Source organism: Seriola lalandi, unplaced genomic scaffold (genome assembly GCF_002814215.2).
Source record: "Seriola lalandi dorsalis isolate HSWRI2012SDOR001 ecotype SW California unplaced genomic scaffold, Sedor1 jcf7180002054285, whole genome shotgun sequence".
NCBI lineage: Eukaryota > Metazoa > Chordata > Actinopteri > Carangiformes > Carangidae > Seriola > Seriola lalandi.
In genome coordinates, this window is record NW_019524838.1 from 636227 (window position 1) to 655436 (window position 19210).

The following is a 19210-nucleotide window of genomic DNA, read 5'->3' on the forward strand; positions in this document are numbered from 1 at the left end:
GTTAACATCATAAACCTGTCCAGATATAAGGTGGGTCATATCCATTACTGTTAGTCAGGAAGTTATTCTTGAGCCATGCAGCGGTGAAATACTGAATTATGCATATGTTGGCAGCTGTAAATAGCAGTGAAATGCTGTTACGTGCATACACATTTTGTCTATTTCAGAGATAAACTTTGAAAAGCTACGGTATGCCCTCATGGATTAGGCAGTGTACATTCTACATATGCAGGCACTAATCCACATAGTGATTTAACAGCTGAGAATAACAGTTGTTGTAAAGTGGACTGAGGTTTCTGACAGTGCTAGAGAAATATTACTTTTAGGAATGAAGTTTGCTCCACCAAACCACACACATGCCTTGTTTATATTTAAAGTGTTTCATCTACATCTGTAGTTGTTTTACAGTGTGCTGGAAATCAGTTTGGGAAAAATAACTCAGGTTGAACATGACTTGTTTTTGATGGTGATTGTGCATTCATAGATTTACACTAAATTGTCACCACCTACCTGCTTAAGATGATATCTTTGAAGCTATCCATTCATCAAAATAAATCTAAGTAATGAGAGAAAAAGAATTGCACCCAGTAGCCACCTCCATAAATATTGACATTGACATTGACTGTCAGGCATTGTTCCAAGGCACATATGCACAAAGCCACACCATGCAGGAGTTTGACTATGATAAGTTATTAGGCACAACTGCCTAACTGACTGACTCTTGAACTCTGTAGTGTGATAAAAACAGGCTTGCAACAATGGGACTAGGAACACAAATCTTCAGTATACTTTTCATTTTCATTTCAAACTGCACCATAATGTTTAAAACATTGCAGTTAATTGTTAATATCGGGTCATAAATGAATGCGTTCATGGTTGTGCACACATTGCATATTTTTCTTTGACTTTCACTGAACTACCAGGTGTAATGTGCCCGTGATTACCTTTTTGAGATTTTGACATGGCTTACTGCTAAATCCGTCAATATGACTGCATCTTCAACTGTGACCTGCTTGTGTATTTGTTTCATCCTGATGTTTGAATGTTTATTACATGCTTGACACTACACTGATATAGTTTTCATTGTTGTGTCTGCATGTAGCTGCATGCTCTCTGCTTCCACAATCAAACACACGTCTGAGGTTGATTACTAGTGAGTTACCGACAGGCTCTGGCTCAGGCTGCCTTCATGTTTCAGTGTCCTGGTGTGACCTCAGCGTCTTGGCCACATGGTTGCCTTTAAAAGGGGGGAGTGCTTTACTCTCTCATAACATTTTTCTCTCTTTGTCTTTTTGCTCTCTGTCTCCTTGTTTTTTCTCTAACCACAGCTTTTCCTCAGGGAATTGTTTAGAATGAGAAAAGGACATTAGGGTGGATGAGTGAATGAGAAGGGTTTGTTGAGACACTGAGAGAAAGAAGAGTATGGATGCTGTGAACGTCCTCTCTCCTGCAAGATCATGTGGGAATTTGTGGTGCTGCAGAAAATTATGTGTCCAATGCGGATGACACTGTAATTGTTTAAAAGGCATGGCATGATGTAATACGCTAAATACTGTGTCTAATGCAACGCACTGCACAACTTCCTCATAATATAATAGATCACATGACTCAAAACATCGGCAAGCTGGCCAATGTCATTGTCATGTGATGTCAGCCTCTGCTTAACAGAATAAGTATTTTACTCATGGTGAATTTTATTTCAATTATGGATAAATCAATTGACTTTTTTTGATTAGCTAATGGATTGTTTTGTCTATGAAATTCTGAAGGTCAAAATTTTCCAGAGCTCAAATTGTTTTTCGTTTGTTTGCCTGACCACCAGTCTAAAACCCAGAGACACACGGTTTAGGTTGATATAAACAAGGGAAACGAAGCATGTGATAAGCTGGGAGCAGCACATTTTTGGCATTTTTCCTTGATCATGGCACTTAGGCAATGAATCAGTGAGTACCAGTTGTAGATATACTATTAACTAATCATTTAATGGACCAGTTGGGTAAAGAATTCAGTGAAAATCACCATGAGCACAAAAGGAGTGTTGGTAAACTGCCTCAGGGGTTAATGTCTCAGTGGTGATGGATTTGTTTTCCTCTGATCCAGATCCAGCATGTGTGCAGTATCCGTTCCACAGCTTGCGTCCAATCCATGTGCGTAAGGCTGGAGTAAAAAGCCCACATAGGGGATCCTTTGTTTAGGAGAGTCTAGGCATGGAAGGTAATTTACAAGCCGCTAAGGTCCTCACGCCATTGGCTGATGAGGCTCTGTCTGCGTCTGCGAAAGGCATCCCGTATGTGTGTGTGTCTATATGTCTGTGTGTGTGCAGCGAATGTGTGCATGTCTGCTGTAGCAGCACTTTGCTACAGCAGCTCACAGTCGCCCTAGTCATGACACCCAGGAGCTTGCCCTGCGCACGGCTACTGTAGCCAGCGTTTTCTTTTGAGGCTGGAGGAAGGCAAAGCAAGATGGCCACCAATACCTTTTAGGGATATGCTGCCTAAACCGGAGGGGCTTCCTCCGAGGACAGACAAGGTAAAGGCAGCCGGAGTGTTCACCCTGGGGTCTATTGTCTCGCTGCAGATGGGTCAGCTACAGTGGAGCTCATCTAGAGGTTATCATCTGTTGTCTCTCTCTCTCTCTGCCACCCTGGATTTAGCTGATTGGAGCGCTTTATTTGGAAGCTGGTGTTGTTATTGTTCCTACTGAATCACTGAGGATCTGGGCTTCTGTGTGTTTGGCTTGTCTTTTCCAGGTGGGTTTAAAGGATGTGACAACAAAGTCAGCAACAAAGAGGTCAGTTTCCACGGTAACAGACACCCCTCTTCTCTTTCCCCGTTGCATGTCTTTTTTAGCCGTTGCGTTGTATGAGAAGCCCCTTTGCTTCCCCTTTTCTTTCTTGCAGTGTTTTGGACAGCCATATTTCTACACCTGCTGTTTTCCAACTGCTTAGCAGAGAAGTGGAGTGCTTGTAAGCCCTGGGTCGTAACTTGTAATTTGGCAGGCTTTACTTGTTTGGCTGCAGTAGTAATGGTATTATTATTGTGCGGTTTGTAGAGAAGGTCGCTCTGTTACTGATGCCGTCTTAATCTTTATAATTTTATTGTTGATTCACGCTGTACTGTGGAGCCAGTTCTTTCAAGTTTTATTAGGTTCATTGCCACCTATAACGCCTTCTTTGTCACTCTTCCTTTTATGTATTATGTTTTGTGTGTTGACTACGTGACATAGAGCTGAAAGCACACAGGAAACGCTCTTAATGAATGAAGGAAATTTTCACGTGTTGAGAGAAACACATATAAACCACTACTTAAACTCTCAGCCAGGAAGGAAGCGTGCTTTTTCAATGTTTCATTGTGAAGAGCGTTGTGAGGAGGAGATGTATGAGTTCTGCACAAAGTGAACAAAAGGAACAAAGCTAAAAGTTACCTGCAAATTTGGGGCTGTCTCTTTGCTGTCTGAGTTGTTCAGTTGAATTGTTTTCATAAATGTGAACATGTTTATATGTACCGCTGATTATGCGAGTTTGTTTGTGTTGAGGTAAGAATGGATAAACACCACTTCCAAACCTCCCTAGAGACTCATCTCTTGAGAGAGGGTTGTTAGGATTCAAGCGGCGGTCACACTTCTGTTGTTAGGGTTGGTCTCTGAATGTTTAGCTACACTTTCTTGCAAGTTTTGTTGATTTTAAAAGCCTTGACAGGCGCGGCAGTTGGGTAAGTGTTTGTCTAACACAAAGGAAGAAGACTGTGTTTGCATTTAAAACAGCACAGTACAGTGCGAGTGGCTTGAGACACCCCGAGGCAGACACAACATGCACAACACAAAGACACAGCCCTAACACATCACAGACCCAGCTCTCTCCAGAGACCCAGTGGCTAAATGAGAGCACATGACTCCGCATTTACATCCTGAATTAGGCTTTTTGTTATCACAAGGCTAAATGCAACATAATTAAAAACAGGGGCTGTACTTTGATGTCAGCTTCAAATCATGAACACTTGGATGCACAAATGGATGCACAGTCAGGCACACACATACACATGCATAGAGACACGCGTGTGTCTGGTGCAGTGCTGGAAGCTGGCCAGTGCTGCTTTGTCATTGAAAGCAGTTTATTGTGGCAGACACACTGCCTTTTCCCCCCTCTCCCTCTCTCGCTCTCTCCCTGCTCCCCATCTTTCTCCCTCTTTTTCTCACTGCCTCATGTGAATGGTGCCGTGGACCATTTCCACGTGTTGTGCGGAGCAGGTATCTCACCCTGTTGCATTGGCAGTTTCGGTATTGCCTCAGCCTGAGCTCCAGCTATCTGTTGCATCAGCAGTGCGTTTCTAGTAGTGAGCCACAGTCCTGACAGAGTGCAGAGGGCTGGGGAGAAAGCGCAATGGATCAGAGAGGGATCACATCCATGAAAAGACTTGGTGATAAATCAGCTCCACCATATTAATCATGTCTGATCTCAACATTTTATTATGAATCAGGAACAGCTCTGTGGTCACTGCAACTCTCTTTTGCATTGTCAAACAACAGTTCAATGTCAGCTTACAAGAAAAATCCTCCCATAACATTATTTTAATAAACAGCTTTTGGCAGTGTGCCTTGAATTCCTGTGGATAACTGGCCAAGAACATACACAAGGTGGTGCCATGTTGAAATATTTCCAGCACAGCTTCCAGTTATCACATTTAGCCATCACTGGTAAACAACAGGTTCACCATTACAAGTCCCACATAGGCAAAGAAAAGGGGTTTCCATGTCAGCAGATGGACTGGGAGAAAAATATTGTTGAAGAAGCATATATATATATTTTTCTCCCAATAACATTGGCTTTAAGTGTCTTAAGAGCTTGAACAAATATTGTTTTTTTACTCTTTCCTTTGCAACAAAACCTTACTTTTTCATTCTCTTTTGTCACCACATTCATAATCAAACTCTAAACGCAGAACAATTCACACAGCTGCTTCTGTCAATTCTTTCTTGTCTTAGAAATACAGTCTAGGTCTAGAGTCAGGAGATTGCTCAGTATTAATCCTCTTAGACCTTAGCGCTGCCTTCAACACCTTTTATTTTCCAACTTCAATTGAGTGCTTTTAGCTCTGACGACGACTTCATCTCTCATTTTTCAATGCCTTGTTCTTCATGAATGACAGTTCATCAACAGCCATCAGATGTGGGGTGTCACAAGGCTCAATTCTTTTTTTTTCAATGTACATGCTTGAAATTCAATCACTTTTTTATCTAAGATGTGTCAGAACTTTGAACAAACCCCAGCTCCAGCTTTGGGTTGATTTTTGTGATTTCATACCACTTGTTTTGTAGAAAGCAGAAGGATTAGTTTATTTTATCACAGTAAATACATGGACAGATGTTGCTCAGGGGGTAGAGCAGGTCTGTCAGTTGAACAGAGAACATGTAACTCATGAACTCAAGTGTTTGGTCGGTGCATTCATAGGAGTCTGGTTTATATTGAGGTACTGTTGCTGCTCTTGATCTGTCAGCTTGGAGTGCACGCCTCCTGCTGTAAAGTGCATTAAAACAGTGGCAGTGATGGAGTTTAATGAGTGTTTATGCCAGGTAAACAGTGATAAAGAACATATCTCCAGCTCCCCTGCAGTCGCTCTTGTTCATTAGAGGAAAACTGGGATGCCTCTCACACACACACACATAAACACACACACACACATCACACATAAACATGCAGTACACACAGCTCACAGTAATGCACATATACCCTGCAGGTCCTGCAAACAGGTTTAAGATCCTTTTGTCAGCTGAGTCTTTGCACATGATGCAGTTTTGTTATGTTGTGGCCAAAGCCATTATGTTTTTGGATTTTCCATCTGTCGGTCCGTCTGTATGTCCCGGTCTCATCAACGAGATATCTCAAGAATTTGTCCAAATGATGGCAAAATTTCACACAAATGTCTAAAGGATAGGATAAAATGATGAAGTGATGATAGGGTCAACCTCACTGTGATGTCATGTTCTGCAAAAACACTTTTCTGGCCATTGTTCAACACTGTAATTCAGAATAGAACAGAAGGGGACATAGTGACCAAATTTCACATTTGGATGGATACTGAACTGATGACACTAATCTTGGGTGCCCACCTTGACTGTATAGATCCTGTGTGCTGTGTGTGAAGCATACATGTTTTAGAATTTGTAGCTTCTTTGCAGCAACATCCATATATGAAGCATTGTCTACTGTCATGGCTTTGTGTTCTATCGGAAACATGTGAACACATACAAGGAATTTGAGTCTGTTTTTTGTTTCTCTCAATGAATTTACATGGAGACAGCAGATATGCAGCAGAACAAGAATCAAAAAGCTTAGCAAAGTTAAGTCAAATTATTTTACTTACATATCCATTTATCACACATCGAAAATTTACTTAGTACCTTTTTTATTGAAGTTTTCACTGCATAAATTTTATGAGTCTGGACAGTAGTACATGTAAACTGCAACTTGACTGATAAGCATAGGCATACAACCACAAGGCGGTAATTCTAGTTTATCTTTGTCACGCTGCAACGTTTTTAATCAGTCTTTCACTGCTGAAGGCTTTAGTTGTAAATGTGATGTTGGGTTAAATCCTAAAATAAGACACAGCTTGACTTAACTTCAGTTGATCATATGATTAGTCAAGATGATGAAAAATAATGAGGGCTTTTACGTATTCAGTTGCAGTTGCAGAAATACTGAATTCATTCATTAATTCATGGTTTGTCAAAATGGGTGTCCTTTAGTGCCCTTTTAGTTTCTAAGATAGCATGTAAACTACTGCTACTCTGGCACACTGCAGTGGCGAAAAGACTTTGCTTTGATAAAACTGCCTTAACCTCTTTCTCTCCCCAAATTGATTTTCTTCCTGCTTATAGATTAATCACTATTATTGTCTGCACTCAAAATAGTCTATGATATTGTGTATTCAGCACTGCTTTTGGGGGCAATCAATATGTCAGTACTCTGGACCTTTACATGGTCGTAGCTCTACTGGCAGTCAGAATCCGTCTTAGCTGAGGGGTCAAGCAGTGCTATAGTGAAGCTCTATGTGGATAAGAACCCTAGTGGGTTAATCACTAAGGCAGCTGTGAATAATCACATGTGCTTGCATGCACATGCATGCATGCTCAGGAACACACCTACAAACTCAGCACAAACAAGACATGTACATGCACGTTGCACAGATGCCCTCAGTGACCCACCAGTAGTGACGCAATCTTGAACTGTGCGTGACTCCAAATGTTTACTCATTGGCTCTCTGCTACCTGTGGGTCTGTTGCTCTCAACACTCCACAGCCCAGGCAGCAATGTAGTCTTGATTGAAGCCTCGACTGATCTAACGTAGTTTACGTTTTTTTTTAAACTCTGTCTAAAGATCGGTTTCAGCGAGATTTGTAGAAAGCAGATTCTTTGTTTTCACATGTCATAATATTTTCCACAGGCCTGACAGTGGCTGCAGCAGATGCTCATGCCATGCTGGGAGGCAATCTGTTGTGCTGTGTGCCGTGACTGTTTAGAACAAGCTGAATCACTGTATACTGCCAGAGCTTGTTGAGTCACCTCTCTCCTCTTGTTTCTCTCTCTGTCTCAGGTGGTTCCAGAGAGTGGGTCGGTAAATGGCAAAGGCAAGGCACAGATGGATGACACCCACACGGCAGCAGAGGAGGATGAGGGGGAGGAAGGCCACATACCTTACACACAACCTCCCCCCATCGACGACTCGCTCACCCATAACCCGGTCTCGGACCAAGTCGGACAGCCAGCACTTAAAAGAGAGCCCGGGCTGGAGCTGACCAGCATTGCACTTCACCAACAAGTATGCTCTTCTGTGACTTTACAGAATGGTTCTGCTGAGAACCTGACAAAACCTAATGGTGCTAATATGACCACTGGGTCACACTCTAATCTGAAGTCTGCATTTAAAAGAACTGTGATGACATCAGAGCCTCAAAGGACTATAATAGCTGCAATTCCTAAGGACTGCTCTGAGAACAGACCTAAGACTCCTCCAAATGACATGTCTGTTCCACTGAAGAAGATCAAGCTGAAGGAGCCGTGGACGTGGATCACTGAACATCCCACCACACAGCGGAGGGATGAAGATGAGGTCTGCGAAGACCCACTATCCACACTGGCTGCCGTGGTGTGTCTTTCTGTCACAGAGAGGAAGGGATTGGAGGAGGAACTCTTCTGCTCAAGTTCTTCCATTCTTCGCTTCATCAAAACAGAGCCGCCAGATTTGCACTTCGTCAAAAAAGAGCCAGAGGACTTAAAGATTGACTTGTGTCAGAAAAGCACTCCCCAAAGGACTCCCCAGCCTATGAAAAGTGAACCTCCTCCAAGTAGCTTGCTACCAAGTGTGCAGTCTTTGGCAGAGAAGAGAAATCTTAGTTTTGATCAGGCTATTGCTATTGAGGCCTTGACTCAGCTGGCAGCTATACCTGAAAGCACCCCAGGGTCCATTAAAGCTGAAAGTAAGTGTGAACATCCCATTTCTACTGCTGCCCCATTTTCAACCTCCAACACAAATACATCCCTGCAAGAAGCCAAACCCACAGCGGCTATCCGCTACAACAAAGTCTCGGTCATAAGCTCACCACTACACCAGACATCAGTCATACGCCCTCCTGTGGCCAGACAAGGGAATGTCATCCAGTGTTCCCGGGGGTCAAACTCTGACACAAAACCATCTCTGCAGGATCTCTTAGAGGCCAGCTCCGACAGTGATAGAGCACCCTGCAGGAGGACAGAGCAGGGCTTTGGTTCTCATGTCATCAAGTCAGAATGCAGCTACAAAGATCCCAGTGACATGAGGTGCAGGAGAAACAGAGATGAGGAGGAAGTGGCAGCTCAGCTGGCAGACCTGGCCTTCATCATCGAGGCGCGACACAGCCAGCAGTCAGAGAACAACCCTCCAAAAGGAACACCTGTATCAGCCATCAAATACACCTACAACTCCCAGCTACCATCTAGTCAGAAAAAGACCCTCATAAAAAAAGCAAAAGCTACACCCTCCAAGCCCAGAAAGAAGAAGACAAGTGATGGACTAAATGAGGGAGTCAGCCGCAGGACCCCCCTCTCGAAACGCATGCCAAATGGAGAGACACCCCACAGGGGCAAAGGCCAGAAGATTCTCCCACAGGGGAAATCAGGCCTTCACCACACGAGGAACCTGTTTCTGCCTCAGGCTCAAATTGACCTGAAGAGATACTTGGCTGAGGCTCAGGAGGAAAGGAGGCAACTCATCCATCACAGTAACACACACAATACAGCCCTTGTAGGGCCACAGAACTACAGCACTCTCACAAGGATCAACTACACTTGTGGTCAAGAAAACCAGCCATGGTCCCTTGCAAACGGCCCACTCCACCAACACAATCCATGCAATGGTTATCCTGCGGGACCAGAGCAGGAGTGCGAAAGGCATTTGTTAACTCAGGTAGCGCAGCCCTCTGGTGGGCTGCAACACGGTGCTGATCCTAACAACAGCCCAGCCCATGCCGCTTTCCTTAGCCACACCGCCGGGCACCATGGTCTGGCTAATGGCTTCTCAGGGGCTCGGCAGTCCCCCCCTCCAAGCCAGCAGGGCTACTACAAGCTGGAGAAGGCAGGACCTGTCACTGTCCTGTCCACGGCTACTGATGGGGATGTGGGCCACTCTGCAGAGTCAACTCCATCCAAGAACAGCATCAACAGCTTTCTGGAGTCTCCAATGAGTTTTTTGGATACCCCTACCAAGAACCTGCTCAATACACCTTCCAAAAAAGTGGCTGATCTTCCATCCTGTCAATGCATGGGTGAGTTGCTGCTCCCTAAGATTTTTCAGAAGAAGTCAAGTCTGTTACATCTACTGTACATTGGTGTCACATTGGATGTACTCCACTTAATGAGTAAATCTGCTGTTCTTTGACCTCAAACTGACTTTCATTTCCTCTCTTTCTCTGATGCAAACCCACAGACACACACACACACACACACACACACACACACTAGCTGTGCCCTAATTCAAGGGCCAATTCAAGCAAAAGAAGGCCGCATTTCTCTGCCATATTTGGAGGAGGCTTTGGGAGGCTTTGTGCAGCCTTGTTGACCCATTATGATGTGTTTGGTCTTAAAATGTGGACTTCCAAGGTGGTGGCTCCTGAACTGATTCCAGCTACACTTACTGTGCACATCACATTGATATTAATCTGACTCCCTTATAAAGAATATGCGTAATCATATATGTCATCATATCATATATCACCACTTTTTCTCCAAACTATACCAGCATCACAGATCCAATAGATCATTATGTTTTTTTCCGCAGATCAAATCATTGAAAAGGAGGAAGGCCCTTACTACACTCACCTTGGGGCAGGACCTAGTGTTGCTGCAGTGAGGGAATTGATGGAAAACCGGTAGAGTATCTTACTACTACCATTCTGTTTACACTGCGTGTGTTTTTGTGGGTGTGCTTACTATCAAACATGAGAACCTGCTAGTCAACCACAGGCTTGGTGGAATGGGGCAGGGTCACACACCAAAGAGTCTGTCATTAAAAGGAAGCGTTGCTGATCTAGTTCAACACGTGCACGCTCTGTCATGACTACACACAACACACACAGCATGTTGAAACAGGAAACTCCCTGAGCTGAGACGAGGGGCCCGTAAACCGAGACGACAGCCTGTTTAACACAACTTCAGGTCCATCACACTTCATCTGACAGCGACTCTTAACTGAAAAATTGAATCATGCAGTTAATGGGTTTTTCACTCACAAATGCATTTTTTTTTGTAATATATTATTGCAGGTGTGGGCACAAATATTTAATCACTTCAGTTTCCCTGTGTAGCATTTATAAGCAGTAGATGAACCTTAATAAATGGTTTATAACACACCATAACGAAGTTGTTAGCAGCTTTAATGTCATTTTAAGTGTTTATTAATGTACTGTATTTGTCAACAATTATAACCTCTCCTATTTTATATTAATTATTATTATTTATTAATTAATTATAAAGAAATTATGATGATATTATTACAACTGCGTTTTACTATATTGTCATTAATTATCCACTTATAAGTGAAGCTGGAGGAGTTACAGTTGTTGACAGTTACATTAATAAACAGTTTTATCTGCTTAACTACATTATAGTGTGTTATGTATTTAACCATGTAACCATGTATTAAGTTCTTATACATGCTAAATAGGGGGACTTAAAATAATGTGATGCTAATTTGTTAATGTGTCATCAGTTATGGGTAGCAATCAAATGTTTTATGATATGTGTTGTCAGTGATTTGTTTCACTGTGATTTATGGCACACATGTATGGTTTGCCTTTGTGTTGTGTATACGTCACAGGTACGGTACCAAAGGAAATGCAGTAAGGGTGGAAGTTGTCGTTTATACTGGGAAGGAAGGAAAGAGCTCCCAGGGGTGTCCAATAGCTAAATGGGTATGTGGCTCATGTTCATGCTAGTGCTGTATTTTTGTGGATCCCACCGTGGTATAATTAAGGGCAAAGATGAAATTCTCTCCCATCCCTAAATATCCCTAAATATATGTGAATATATGTCAATGTCTACATGTAAACATTACCATTTTCGATACCACCACCCCGATCTTTCAGGTCAAAGGGATCCATAATTTTGTGATATTGTTTTAAAATGTTTGTTTTTGCTATATTTGTTACAGTGCTGTTGTTCGTCTGTTACAACCTGCTTGTTTTCTGTTTGTATGTGCGCACAATCATCTGACAGGTGATCCGGCGTGGTAGCGAAGAGGAGAAGCTGCTGTGTTTGGTCCGCCAGAGGCCAGGGCACTACTGTGACACTGCTGTGTTGGTGATCCTCATCCTGGCTTGGGAGGGAATCTCTCGGCCGGTGGCGGACCACCTCTACCAGGAGCTCACAGAGACACTTTTTAAATACGGTTCCCCCACCAGCCGTCGCTGTGCCCTGAATGAAGAGTGGGTGCCTCTTGTCTTGTTAGGCAGTGACACTACTTCTTCCCAGCTTTGTTTGCTTCTTTATCTAACAACCCCTCCTCTCCATCTTCACAGTCGTACATGTGCATGCCAGGGTCTGGATCCAGACACATGTGGAGCTTCGTTTTCCTTTGGCTGCTCCTGGAGTATGTACTTCAATGGCTGTAAGTTTGCCCGCAGCAAAGTGCCCCGCAAGTTTCGCCTGCTTGGAGACTACCGGGAGGAGGTGAGGGAGTGGTCAGCTTGCAAAAATCCTGGAGGAAATCATCTATTACAATCCCTCCTATTTGTGGTGTTATAGTGATGTTTATTTTGGAAGTTCTGTTGCTTCTCTGCATTTTATGTGCCATAAGGCAGACCTAGTTGATCAAATCTTTGCCAAACATTTGCCTCCAAGTGGCTTATGACTATCAAAGCTGTCTTCAGAACAGTTTATTACAGCTATTACTCACCCCCAAACAACATTTATCTATTAATTTTAGGAGGAGAAAATAGAGAATAACCTTCAGAGTCTCGCCACTGACCTCTCACCACTCTACAAAAGACTGGCTCCTGAGGCCTTTCAAAACCAGGTATGAAACATTCAGTCACACTTACCTCTGATAATACCTAGCTTTCTTAGCCCAGTATTAATGAATTTCAAAAAAGAATTTCCACTAACTATCACATTACTTGTTGGGTGAAGCTTCATTTTGTTCAAGAAAACTTTCCTCATGTCTTTTACCGTTTCCACCACAAACCAGACTCTTCTCATGTCATGTCCTTTCACCTCTCATAGGTGGAACATGAGGAGACAGGGGAGGGGTGCCGGCTGGGATCAAGGATGGGACGTCCGTTTTCTGGGGTCACGGCCTGTGTGGATTTTTGTGCTCACGCTCACAAGGACACTCACAACATGAATAATGGCAGCACTGTGGTAAGCAAGCAATGAGTGTGACATCATGCAGTCTACTTCTACATCATGTGTCTAAACGCACCCCCAACCTATTTCAAAGGTCATTGCTTCTAGACTTGGTTCAGTCTCTTTTATTGATTGGAAATGACCTACTGTTTGGTTGAACAACTTGCCTTTTGTCCTGTGTCCTTGTCCAGGTTTGCACTCTAACCAAGGAAGATAACCGTGCAGTGCGTAACATACCAGAAGATGAGCAGCTCCATGTTCTGCCACTTTACAAGATCTCTGACAGGGATGAGTTTGGTCAGGTTGAGGGCCAGTGGGCTAAAATCCAGAGTGGTGCTCTGCAAGTTCTGTCTTCCTTTCCCCGAGAGGTGAGTGAACAGACGGGCAGCTTTGCTATTCGCTATTATGTTGTTTTTCTTTTTTTCCTAACTGCAATGTCAGTGCTTTGTGTCCTTTTTGCAAAAATGCAAAAGAAAATTAAAACATGTATCATGTTTTAAATGACTGATTTTTTTTTTTTTTTTTCTGTATTTATCAGGTGCGTCTACTGGCTGAGCCAGTGAAATCAGCCCGTAAGATAAGGCAAGAAGCTAAGGCAAGGGCTCAAGCAGAGAGACTGGAGAAGAAGCTCGGGCTGACTCTCACTCCTGGGAAAGTGAAAAACGAAACCCCCAACAAAGGTAGTCAATCCAAGTCTCTGGTCATGCTGTTAATATATTTAAACAAGTAATATACTGAGGTCAAAATGTATAAATGTGTTTTGATTATTACGTCAGTATTTTCTTCATCCACAGATCCACAGGGCTGCTACAGCTCATACAGGATACCACCCAGACCTGCCAGCGTTGGAAGGTTTCCACCAGAGAGGAACCAACACAGCACTTACAGCCAGAGCACCAGCAGCTACCCCACTCCGGGTCCCGGAGTCACCCCACAGAGGGAGATCGTTTCCCCCAACCACCACGGCCTCCAGTTTGGACAGAATGGCTCAGCTCTCTGTTATAAGACAATGAGTGACAGTGTGAATGGTTATTCTCCAGCATCTGGTGACCAGAGTGTTCAGTCAGAACGTATACCTCCACATAATGCCCTTAGTGACTACCCCTGTACTTTTAAAACTGAGCCCAACGAGGATCACTGCTCTCCTCTGCGCAGACCCACCCCCAGTGGGAGTGCTCCTCCTCCCTCCTCCTTCTCCCCGAGACCTACCTCTGAGGGCCTCTTCAGCAGGCTCAATGGACTCCACAGGGCTGCAGGAGATGTCACGGCAGAGGTCAGGGGTCATGGCCTCCCTCCGTTCTCATCTCTTCAGCTTCCCCCACAAACTCCCCATCTTGAGCCAGAGGAAGTTAAACAGGAAGAGGTGTGGTCAGACAGCGAGCACAACTTCCTGGACCGCGACATAGGCGGAGTCGCTGTGGCACCATCACACGGTTCCATCCTGATAGAGTGTGCACGGCGGGAGCTCCATGCCACCACCCCTATCCTCAGGCCAAACCGCAGCCACCCCACCCGCATCTCCCTGGTCTTCTACCAGCACAAGTCTCTAAATGAGCCAGGCCACGGGATGGCTATGTGGGACGCCAAAATGGCTAAGAGGGAACGGGATAGGGAGGAGGAGGCTGAGAGACTAAGGATGGGGGACAGCCCGAGCAGTGTGGGGAAGAATGGCAAAGGAATGGGAGGTGTGGAGCTAGAGGAGGAGACAGGGGAGGAGACAGAGGAGACAAGGAGGGTCATGAATGTCCCCACACGCCAAGCATGGACCCTCCCGAGGGATGGTGTCATCACCGTGTCCCCTTATGCTCTTACTCAAGTGACGGGCCCTTACAATCGCTGGACTTAGTCAACATGATTTACACACACACACACACACACACACACACACACACACACACACACACACACACACACACACAGAAAACTCCTACATCCTGTGCTTCTGCCTTACCTCAACCAACTTCAAACTGCTACTCTCATTTTTATGTCATTTTCATTGTGCTTTTCTAATATCCGTTTGTTCACTTTGTCCTTCTTCGTCTCTGCCTTCAAAGTGATGAGGAAGACCAAAGTTTATTGGCTTTTTAACTGTGAGTTTTCGGTGTTGGTTTTTATTGTAAAGAGATGGTGCTTTGAAGCATTTTAAAGACGTTTTTAAACTGGTTTTATATACATGATTAAGAACAAAAAAGATGTGATTATTTATTGTGATCATAACGATTTCTATTTAATTCCTGGTGTAAGCCTGTTTACTGCAAGATTTCTATGATAACCTGCATTATGTGTTGACGAATTTATGTTGTACAGTAGGACTATGCTCTTTATTTCAGCCAATACTTCTCTTTTCATAAGAGGAATCTTATTGGCTTTTACATTGGTGCCATTCTCACTGTAACCTTTGTTAAGCAAACTCATTACATCACACAATGTAGAAAACAAGACTAATATTGTGCATATATTTACTACAGATTGTTACATGTAGCATTGTGCTTTTCCTTCTGCTGCCTCTGACTTCTGTTGGCAGTTGATGAAAGAAATGTACTTCTTTGGTTTGTTGTTTTGTTTATTTTCTCTGCGTCTGGATGGTTTGTCTTTTATTCACAGATATGTATGGCATATAAAGAAGCACTTTTTTTATTTTCCTAAACTTAACTTGAAAAAGGTCCCAACCCATAGGCCTGAATATGTATGTACAGATAGAGATATATATGACAGTTTAGCATGAACCTTGCTTTATTTTTACAGTTGTTTGCATTTATTTGATTTTCATTCATTTCAGTGAAAATGGCATACATATCTAAGGAAATTCAAAACTTAGCAGAATGAGGAATCAGAAAATGCTGCAACAATGGAGTGCTTATCATTACTGGCACTTAACTTGTATTCACCTTCTGGAAAAGGAATTCAAAAAGTTTCATAGGGCACGAGTGATAATAGGATTTCAAAAATCTACTGTACATTTTAATGGTGCTAATGAGACCTCTATTTTTTTCATAACTCACAGTGTCAGACATGTTAACAAAATATTGCCAGTTTTTATGTCCATACTCTGGATTTGAATATGAAACTGTGTTAGCCAATGCTGAATAATCAAACTATTTCTTTTTTTTTTTTTGCCTCCTCTCTGCTTTTGTTGGAAAACCACTCAGATCCCACTCAGACAAATGCCTAAGACGATTTCGGGTGCTCGACCCCTGTGAAGACTTTGTTTACAGATAGCTTTTTTTACAGGGTCTGAATAAGGGGGTTGGTGTCAACTCCTGGTGGATCAGGATTTTTATTTGTTTTATTTTTATTTTACCCATTAAAGAGAAGCTTTTCATCAATGAAATTCCAGCACAACCGATAAAAACCTTTCACTGATGTTCACACTAACACTGGTGGAATAACATTTCCTATGAGAAACATTATTTTTGGTCTTTTACACACTTTGACTTCCTTTTGGTGCTAATAGGACAAGATGTCAAGGTACATGCATTGACTTAACCTGGTTATATGCTGAACAGTGATGGCATGGTGCTTTTTTTTGAAACTCTGCACACACTGAGCTGATATATGACTCAATACAAAGCTAGTTTGTATAATTTCTCTGGATGATTACTGGGTGACAATAGACTGAGCAGCGTTGGTATCCCACCATTAATCATGATTTCTTTCAAGTATCAGTAAAAAAAAAAAGCAAATTATTGTGCAGATGTGCATCTAGAGCTCAAATGTCTTCCACAGATAACCCAACTCTCCAGCAACTCTCAAAAATCACAACGTACACACAGAATGAAATGAATGTATACAGTTTTTTAAATCAGCTGATTTAGAAGGAACAGTTTTGAACATCACTTGACAAAGTTACTCTTTTAAATGTTTCTTTTGATTTACTGTGGAACACATTCTCAGTCCACAGTGAAAGTCTTTGTATCAACAAGGAACTAACAACTAGCACCAGCATTCAGAAATCTGAAAAAAAAAAAAAACTTTTATTAGTAGAAAATGTGTAAATATGTAGGTGAACCATATTGTTTTTACTGTACTGTTAATGGTGTTTAGACAATGGATGATCTTGCTTATTTTGAAACTGAATTACTGTACGTTGCTGAAAGTATATACAGTTTAGACTTGAGAAGAGACTAAATTTAGCATTCCTTTTATGGATGGCTGATCTCTTTCGGGATTGTGAAATAAAGTCATATTTATATTTTGGACCTGAACATGATTTCCTGTGTCTTGATTTGTTGTTAATGTTTATATACAAAATGTGTGTGATAAAGATGATTTAACAGTTTAGTTCAGTTACATGTGATGTCTTTTTAAAGCACTTATTCTCTGACAGCTTGAATCATATAATAACTGACATATGCAGTAGACCCGTTTTTAACAAGCCAAACTGAACACATTCTATTGGCTCATTTTTGTTCAAAATGAATTCTTCTGTCTGAATATCCCACACTAGCATACTGTATGACTCACTTCTAAGGAATTTCAGTGTAGTCAGTAAGTTAGACTTTGCCTTCTTAGTGCTTTGAGATGAATCACTTCTTGTTTTTATACAATTTCTCTCCAGAACTATTAATATGATGTGTTTTTTCTCTCTCTCAGATGACATTGAGGATGTAAAATTCATTTGCTCCTGACTCAGTGAGATGACTTACTTTCAAAAAACACAACAGAGCAGCAGTTTGGTCAAATCTAAAGAAAATCTGCACTATAATTATTGCCATTTACCACACAAGTCAGTTTTTAGATAAAACTATGCACACCATCGTAGTTGGATAAGAACTGTTGAGAAGGAAAGATGCACCATTTAATGTTTTCTCTATTGATGCCGATTGTGATGCTTCAACTCATGGCAACAAGCTGTTCATTCATTCACCAAGCATTGTATTAGGAACAACTGTACACCTGCTTGTGAATTCAATTATCTAATTAGTCAATTATATGGCAACAGTGTCACAATTCATCCCTGGGCTTTCTTGTTTTATACAGTACATTCATCTGTCATACTCCATTCACCCACCAGATGTCCTCAAACTTTCTTACTGTCTCCATATCCACCAGTGTTGGGGAGTACAGCAGCTCATCTACATTCACATGTGCACAGTCATTTAAGTAGTTAAATAGCCTTTTTGCTGTTTTGTGTAGTTAACTATAGTGAAACTACAAACAATTTTAGGCCATAAAAGGAAAGGAATTCATTCTGACCACTCTGAAGACATGCCAAGGCAATGCATTTGTTGGGCAGTCCACACCACACACTTTGTATATTACATGTGCAAAAGCTAAGGGCATTGCTCAATGCTCAAACAGCTACAATATCATCATGGTTAAACCTCCCAAATCTCGGCTTAAGGAAGTATCACCTTGATCATACTTAAGCAGTTATTGCAAAGCCGAAGCGAGGCTGTTACCCCACCCTGTAAGGACATACCCAGTAATAGTATGGTGTTCCTAATAAAGAACACGGTGAGTGTACATTCAACCTCTATAATTGCTCAAAGGCTAGATCGCAGGTCTTGTGTTCAGCCCTGGATCCCTTCTACTGTTCAAATACATGATACTAAAATATTTGGAATGAACACCTTCACTTCACCCAGTGTACCAGTTAAAAGGTGTCATCAGAATAAACTAGGACACTGTGTCACTATTGAGTATGAGTAACTGCGTCATTGACCCCCAAGAGTAGAGCACATCAGAGCCAAACATCCTGAGGGCACAGCTGTTGAAAGGACACCTGACAGAAGCAGTGGCTGGATGTGTCTCCATTTAGTGTGACTGAATAGCCAGCAGAAATTAAGAAGTACTACAGGAGAGCATGGGACGCCAGATTGGATGTTAATGTACTGTATGTGTATGCGTCTGCCATTCTTGTAAGGTCCATGTCCTGCTCAGGTGGGAGACAGTTAAGTGGCCAGATTAAATGTCCTCTATGTCATTGAATTGGTAATGGTAGAAAATGTACTTCTGCACAGATTCATTACTTAAGTAAAACAGCAATACCACAATGTAAGATTACTGTTTCATTTTTCATTATTGGCGCTCAGAAACTTGGGGTCCAACAATGCAGTTACTCATACTCTGCTGTGACAGTGTCCTTGTTTATCATGATGACACATTTAAACTGGTTCACGGAGTGAGGTGAGGTGAAGGTGTTCATTCAAAATATTTTAGTATCTTAATTTGAAGAGTAGAAATGATCTAGTGCTGAACACAAGGACTGTGATTTAACCTTTAGGGCAATTATAGAGTTTATACACCACTGCCCTTCTTGATTTCATGTCACACACCCTAAACTGGACTGAAGCGGCTTCCGTAGGAGTGTGAGTGGTTGGGGAGTGACGCAGG

The 19210-nt window shown here is 42.4% G+C and overlaps 1 protein-coding gene across 1 annotated transcript in view; it reads left to right on the forward strand.

Annotated features, from left to right (window-relative positions):
* tet1 (tet methylcytosine dioxygenase 1) overlaps positions 1-17079 on the forward strand; it is a 30927-nt gene extending 13848 nt beyond the window's left edge. Inside the window, exons 3-12 of the mRNA XM_023405743.2 lie at positions 7593-9798; positions 10311-10401; positions 11349-11442; positions 11747-11955; positions 12049-12199; positions 12456-12545; positions 12752-12889; positions 13066-13242; positions 13413-13554; positions 13669-17079. Of these exons, the coding sequence (XP_023261511.1) occupies positions 7593-9798; positions 10311-10401; positions 11349-11442; positions 11747-11955; positions 12049-12199; positions 12456-12545; positions 12752-12889; positions 13066-13242; positions 13413-13554; positions 13669-14720 (4350 nt within the window). The 3' untranslated portion in view covers positions 14721-17079. The remainder of the gene's footprint in view (positions 1-7592; positions 9799-10310; positions 10402-11348; positions 11443-11746; positions 11956-12048; positions 12200-12455; positions 12546-12751; positions 12890-13065; positions 13243-13412; positions 13555-13668) is intronic.
* The last annotated feature ends 2131 nt before the right edge of the window (positions 17080-19210 follow it).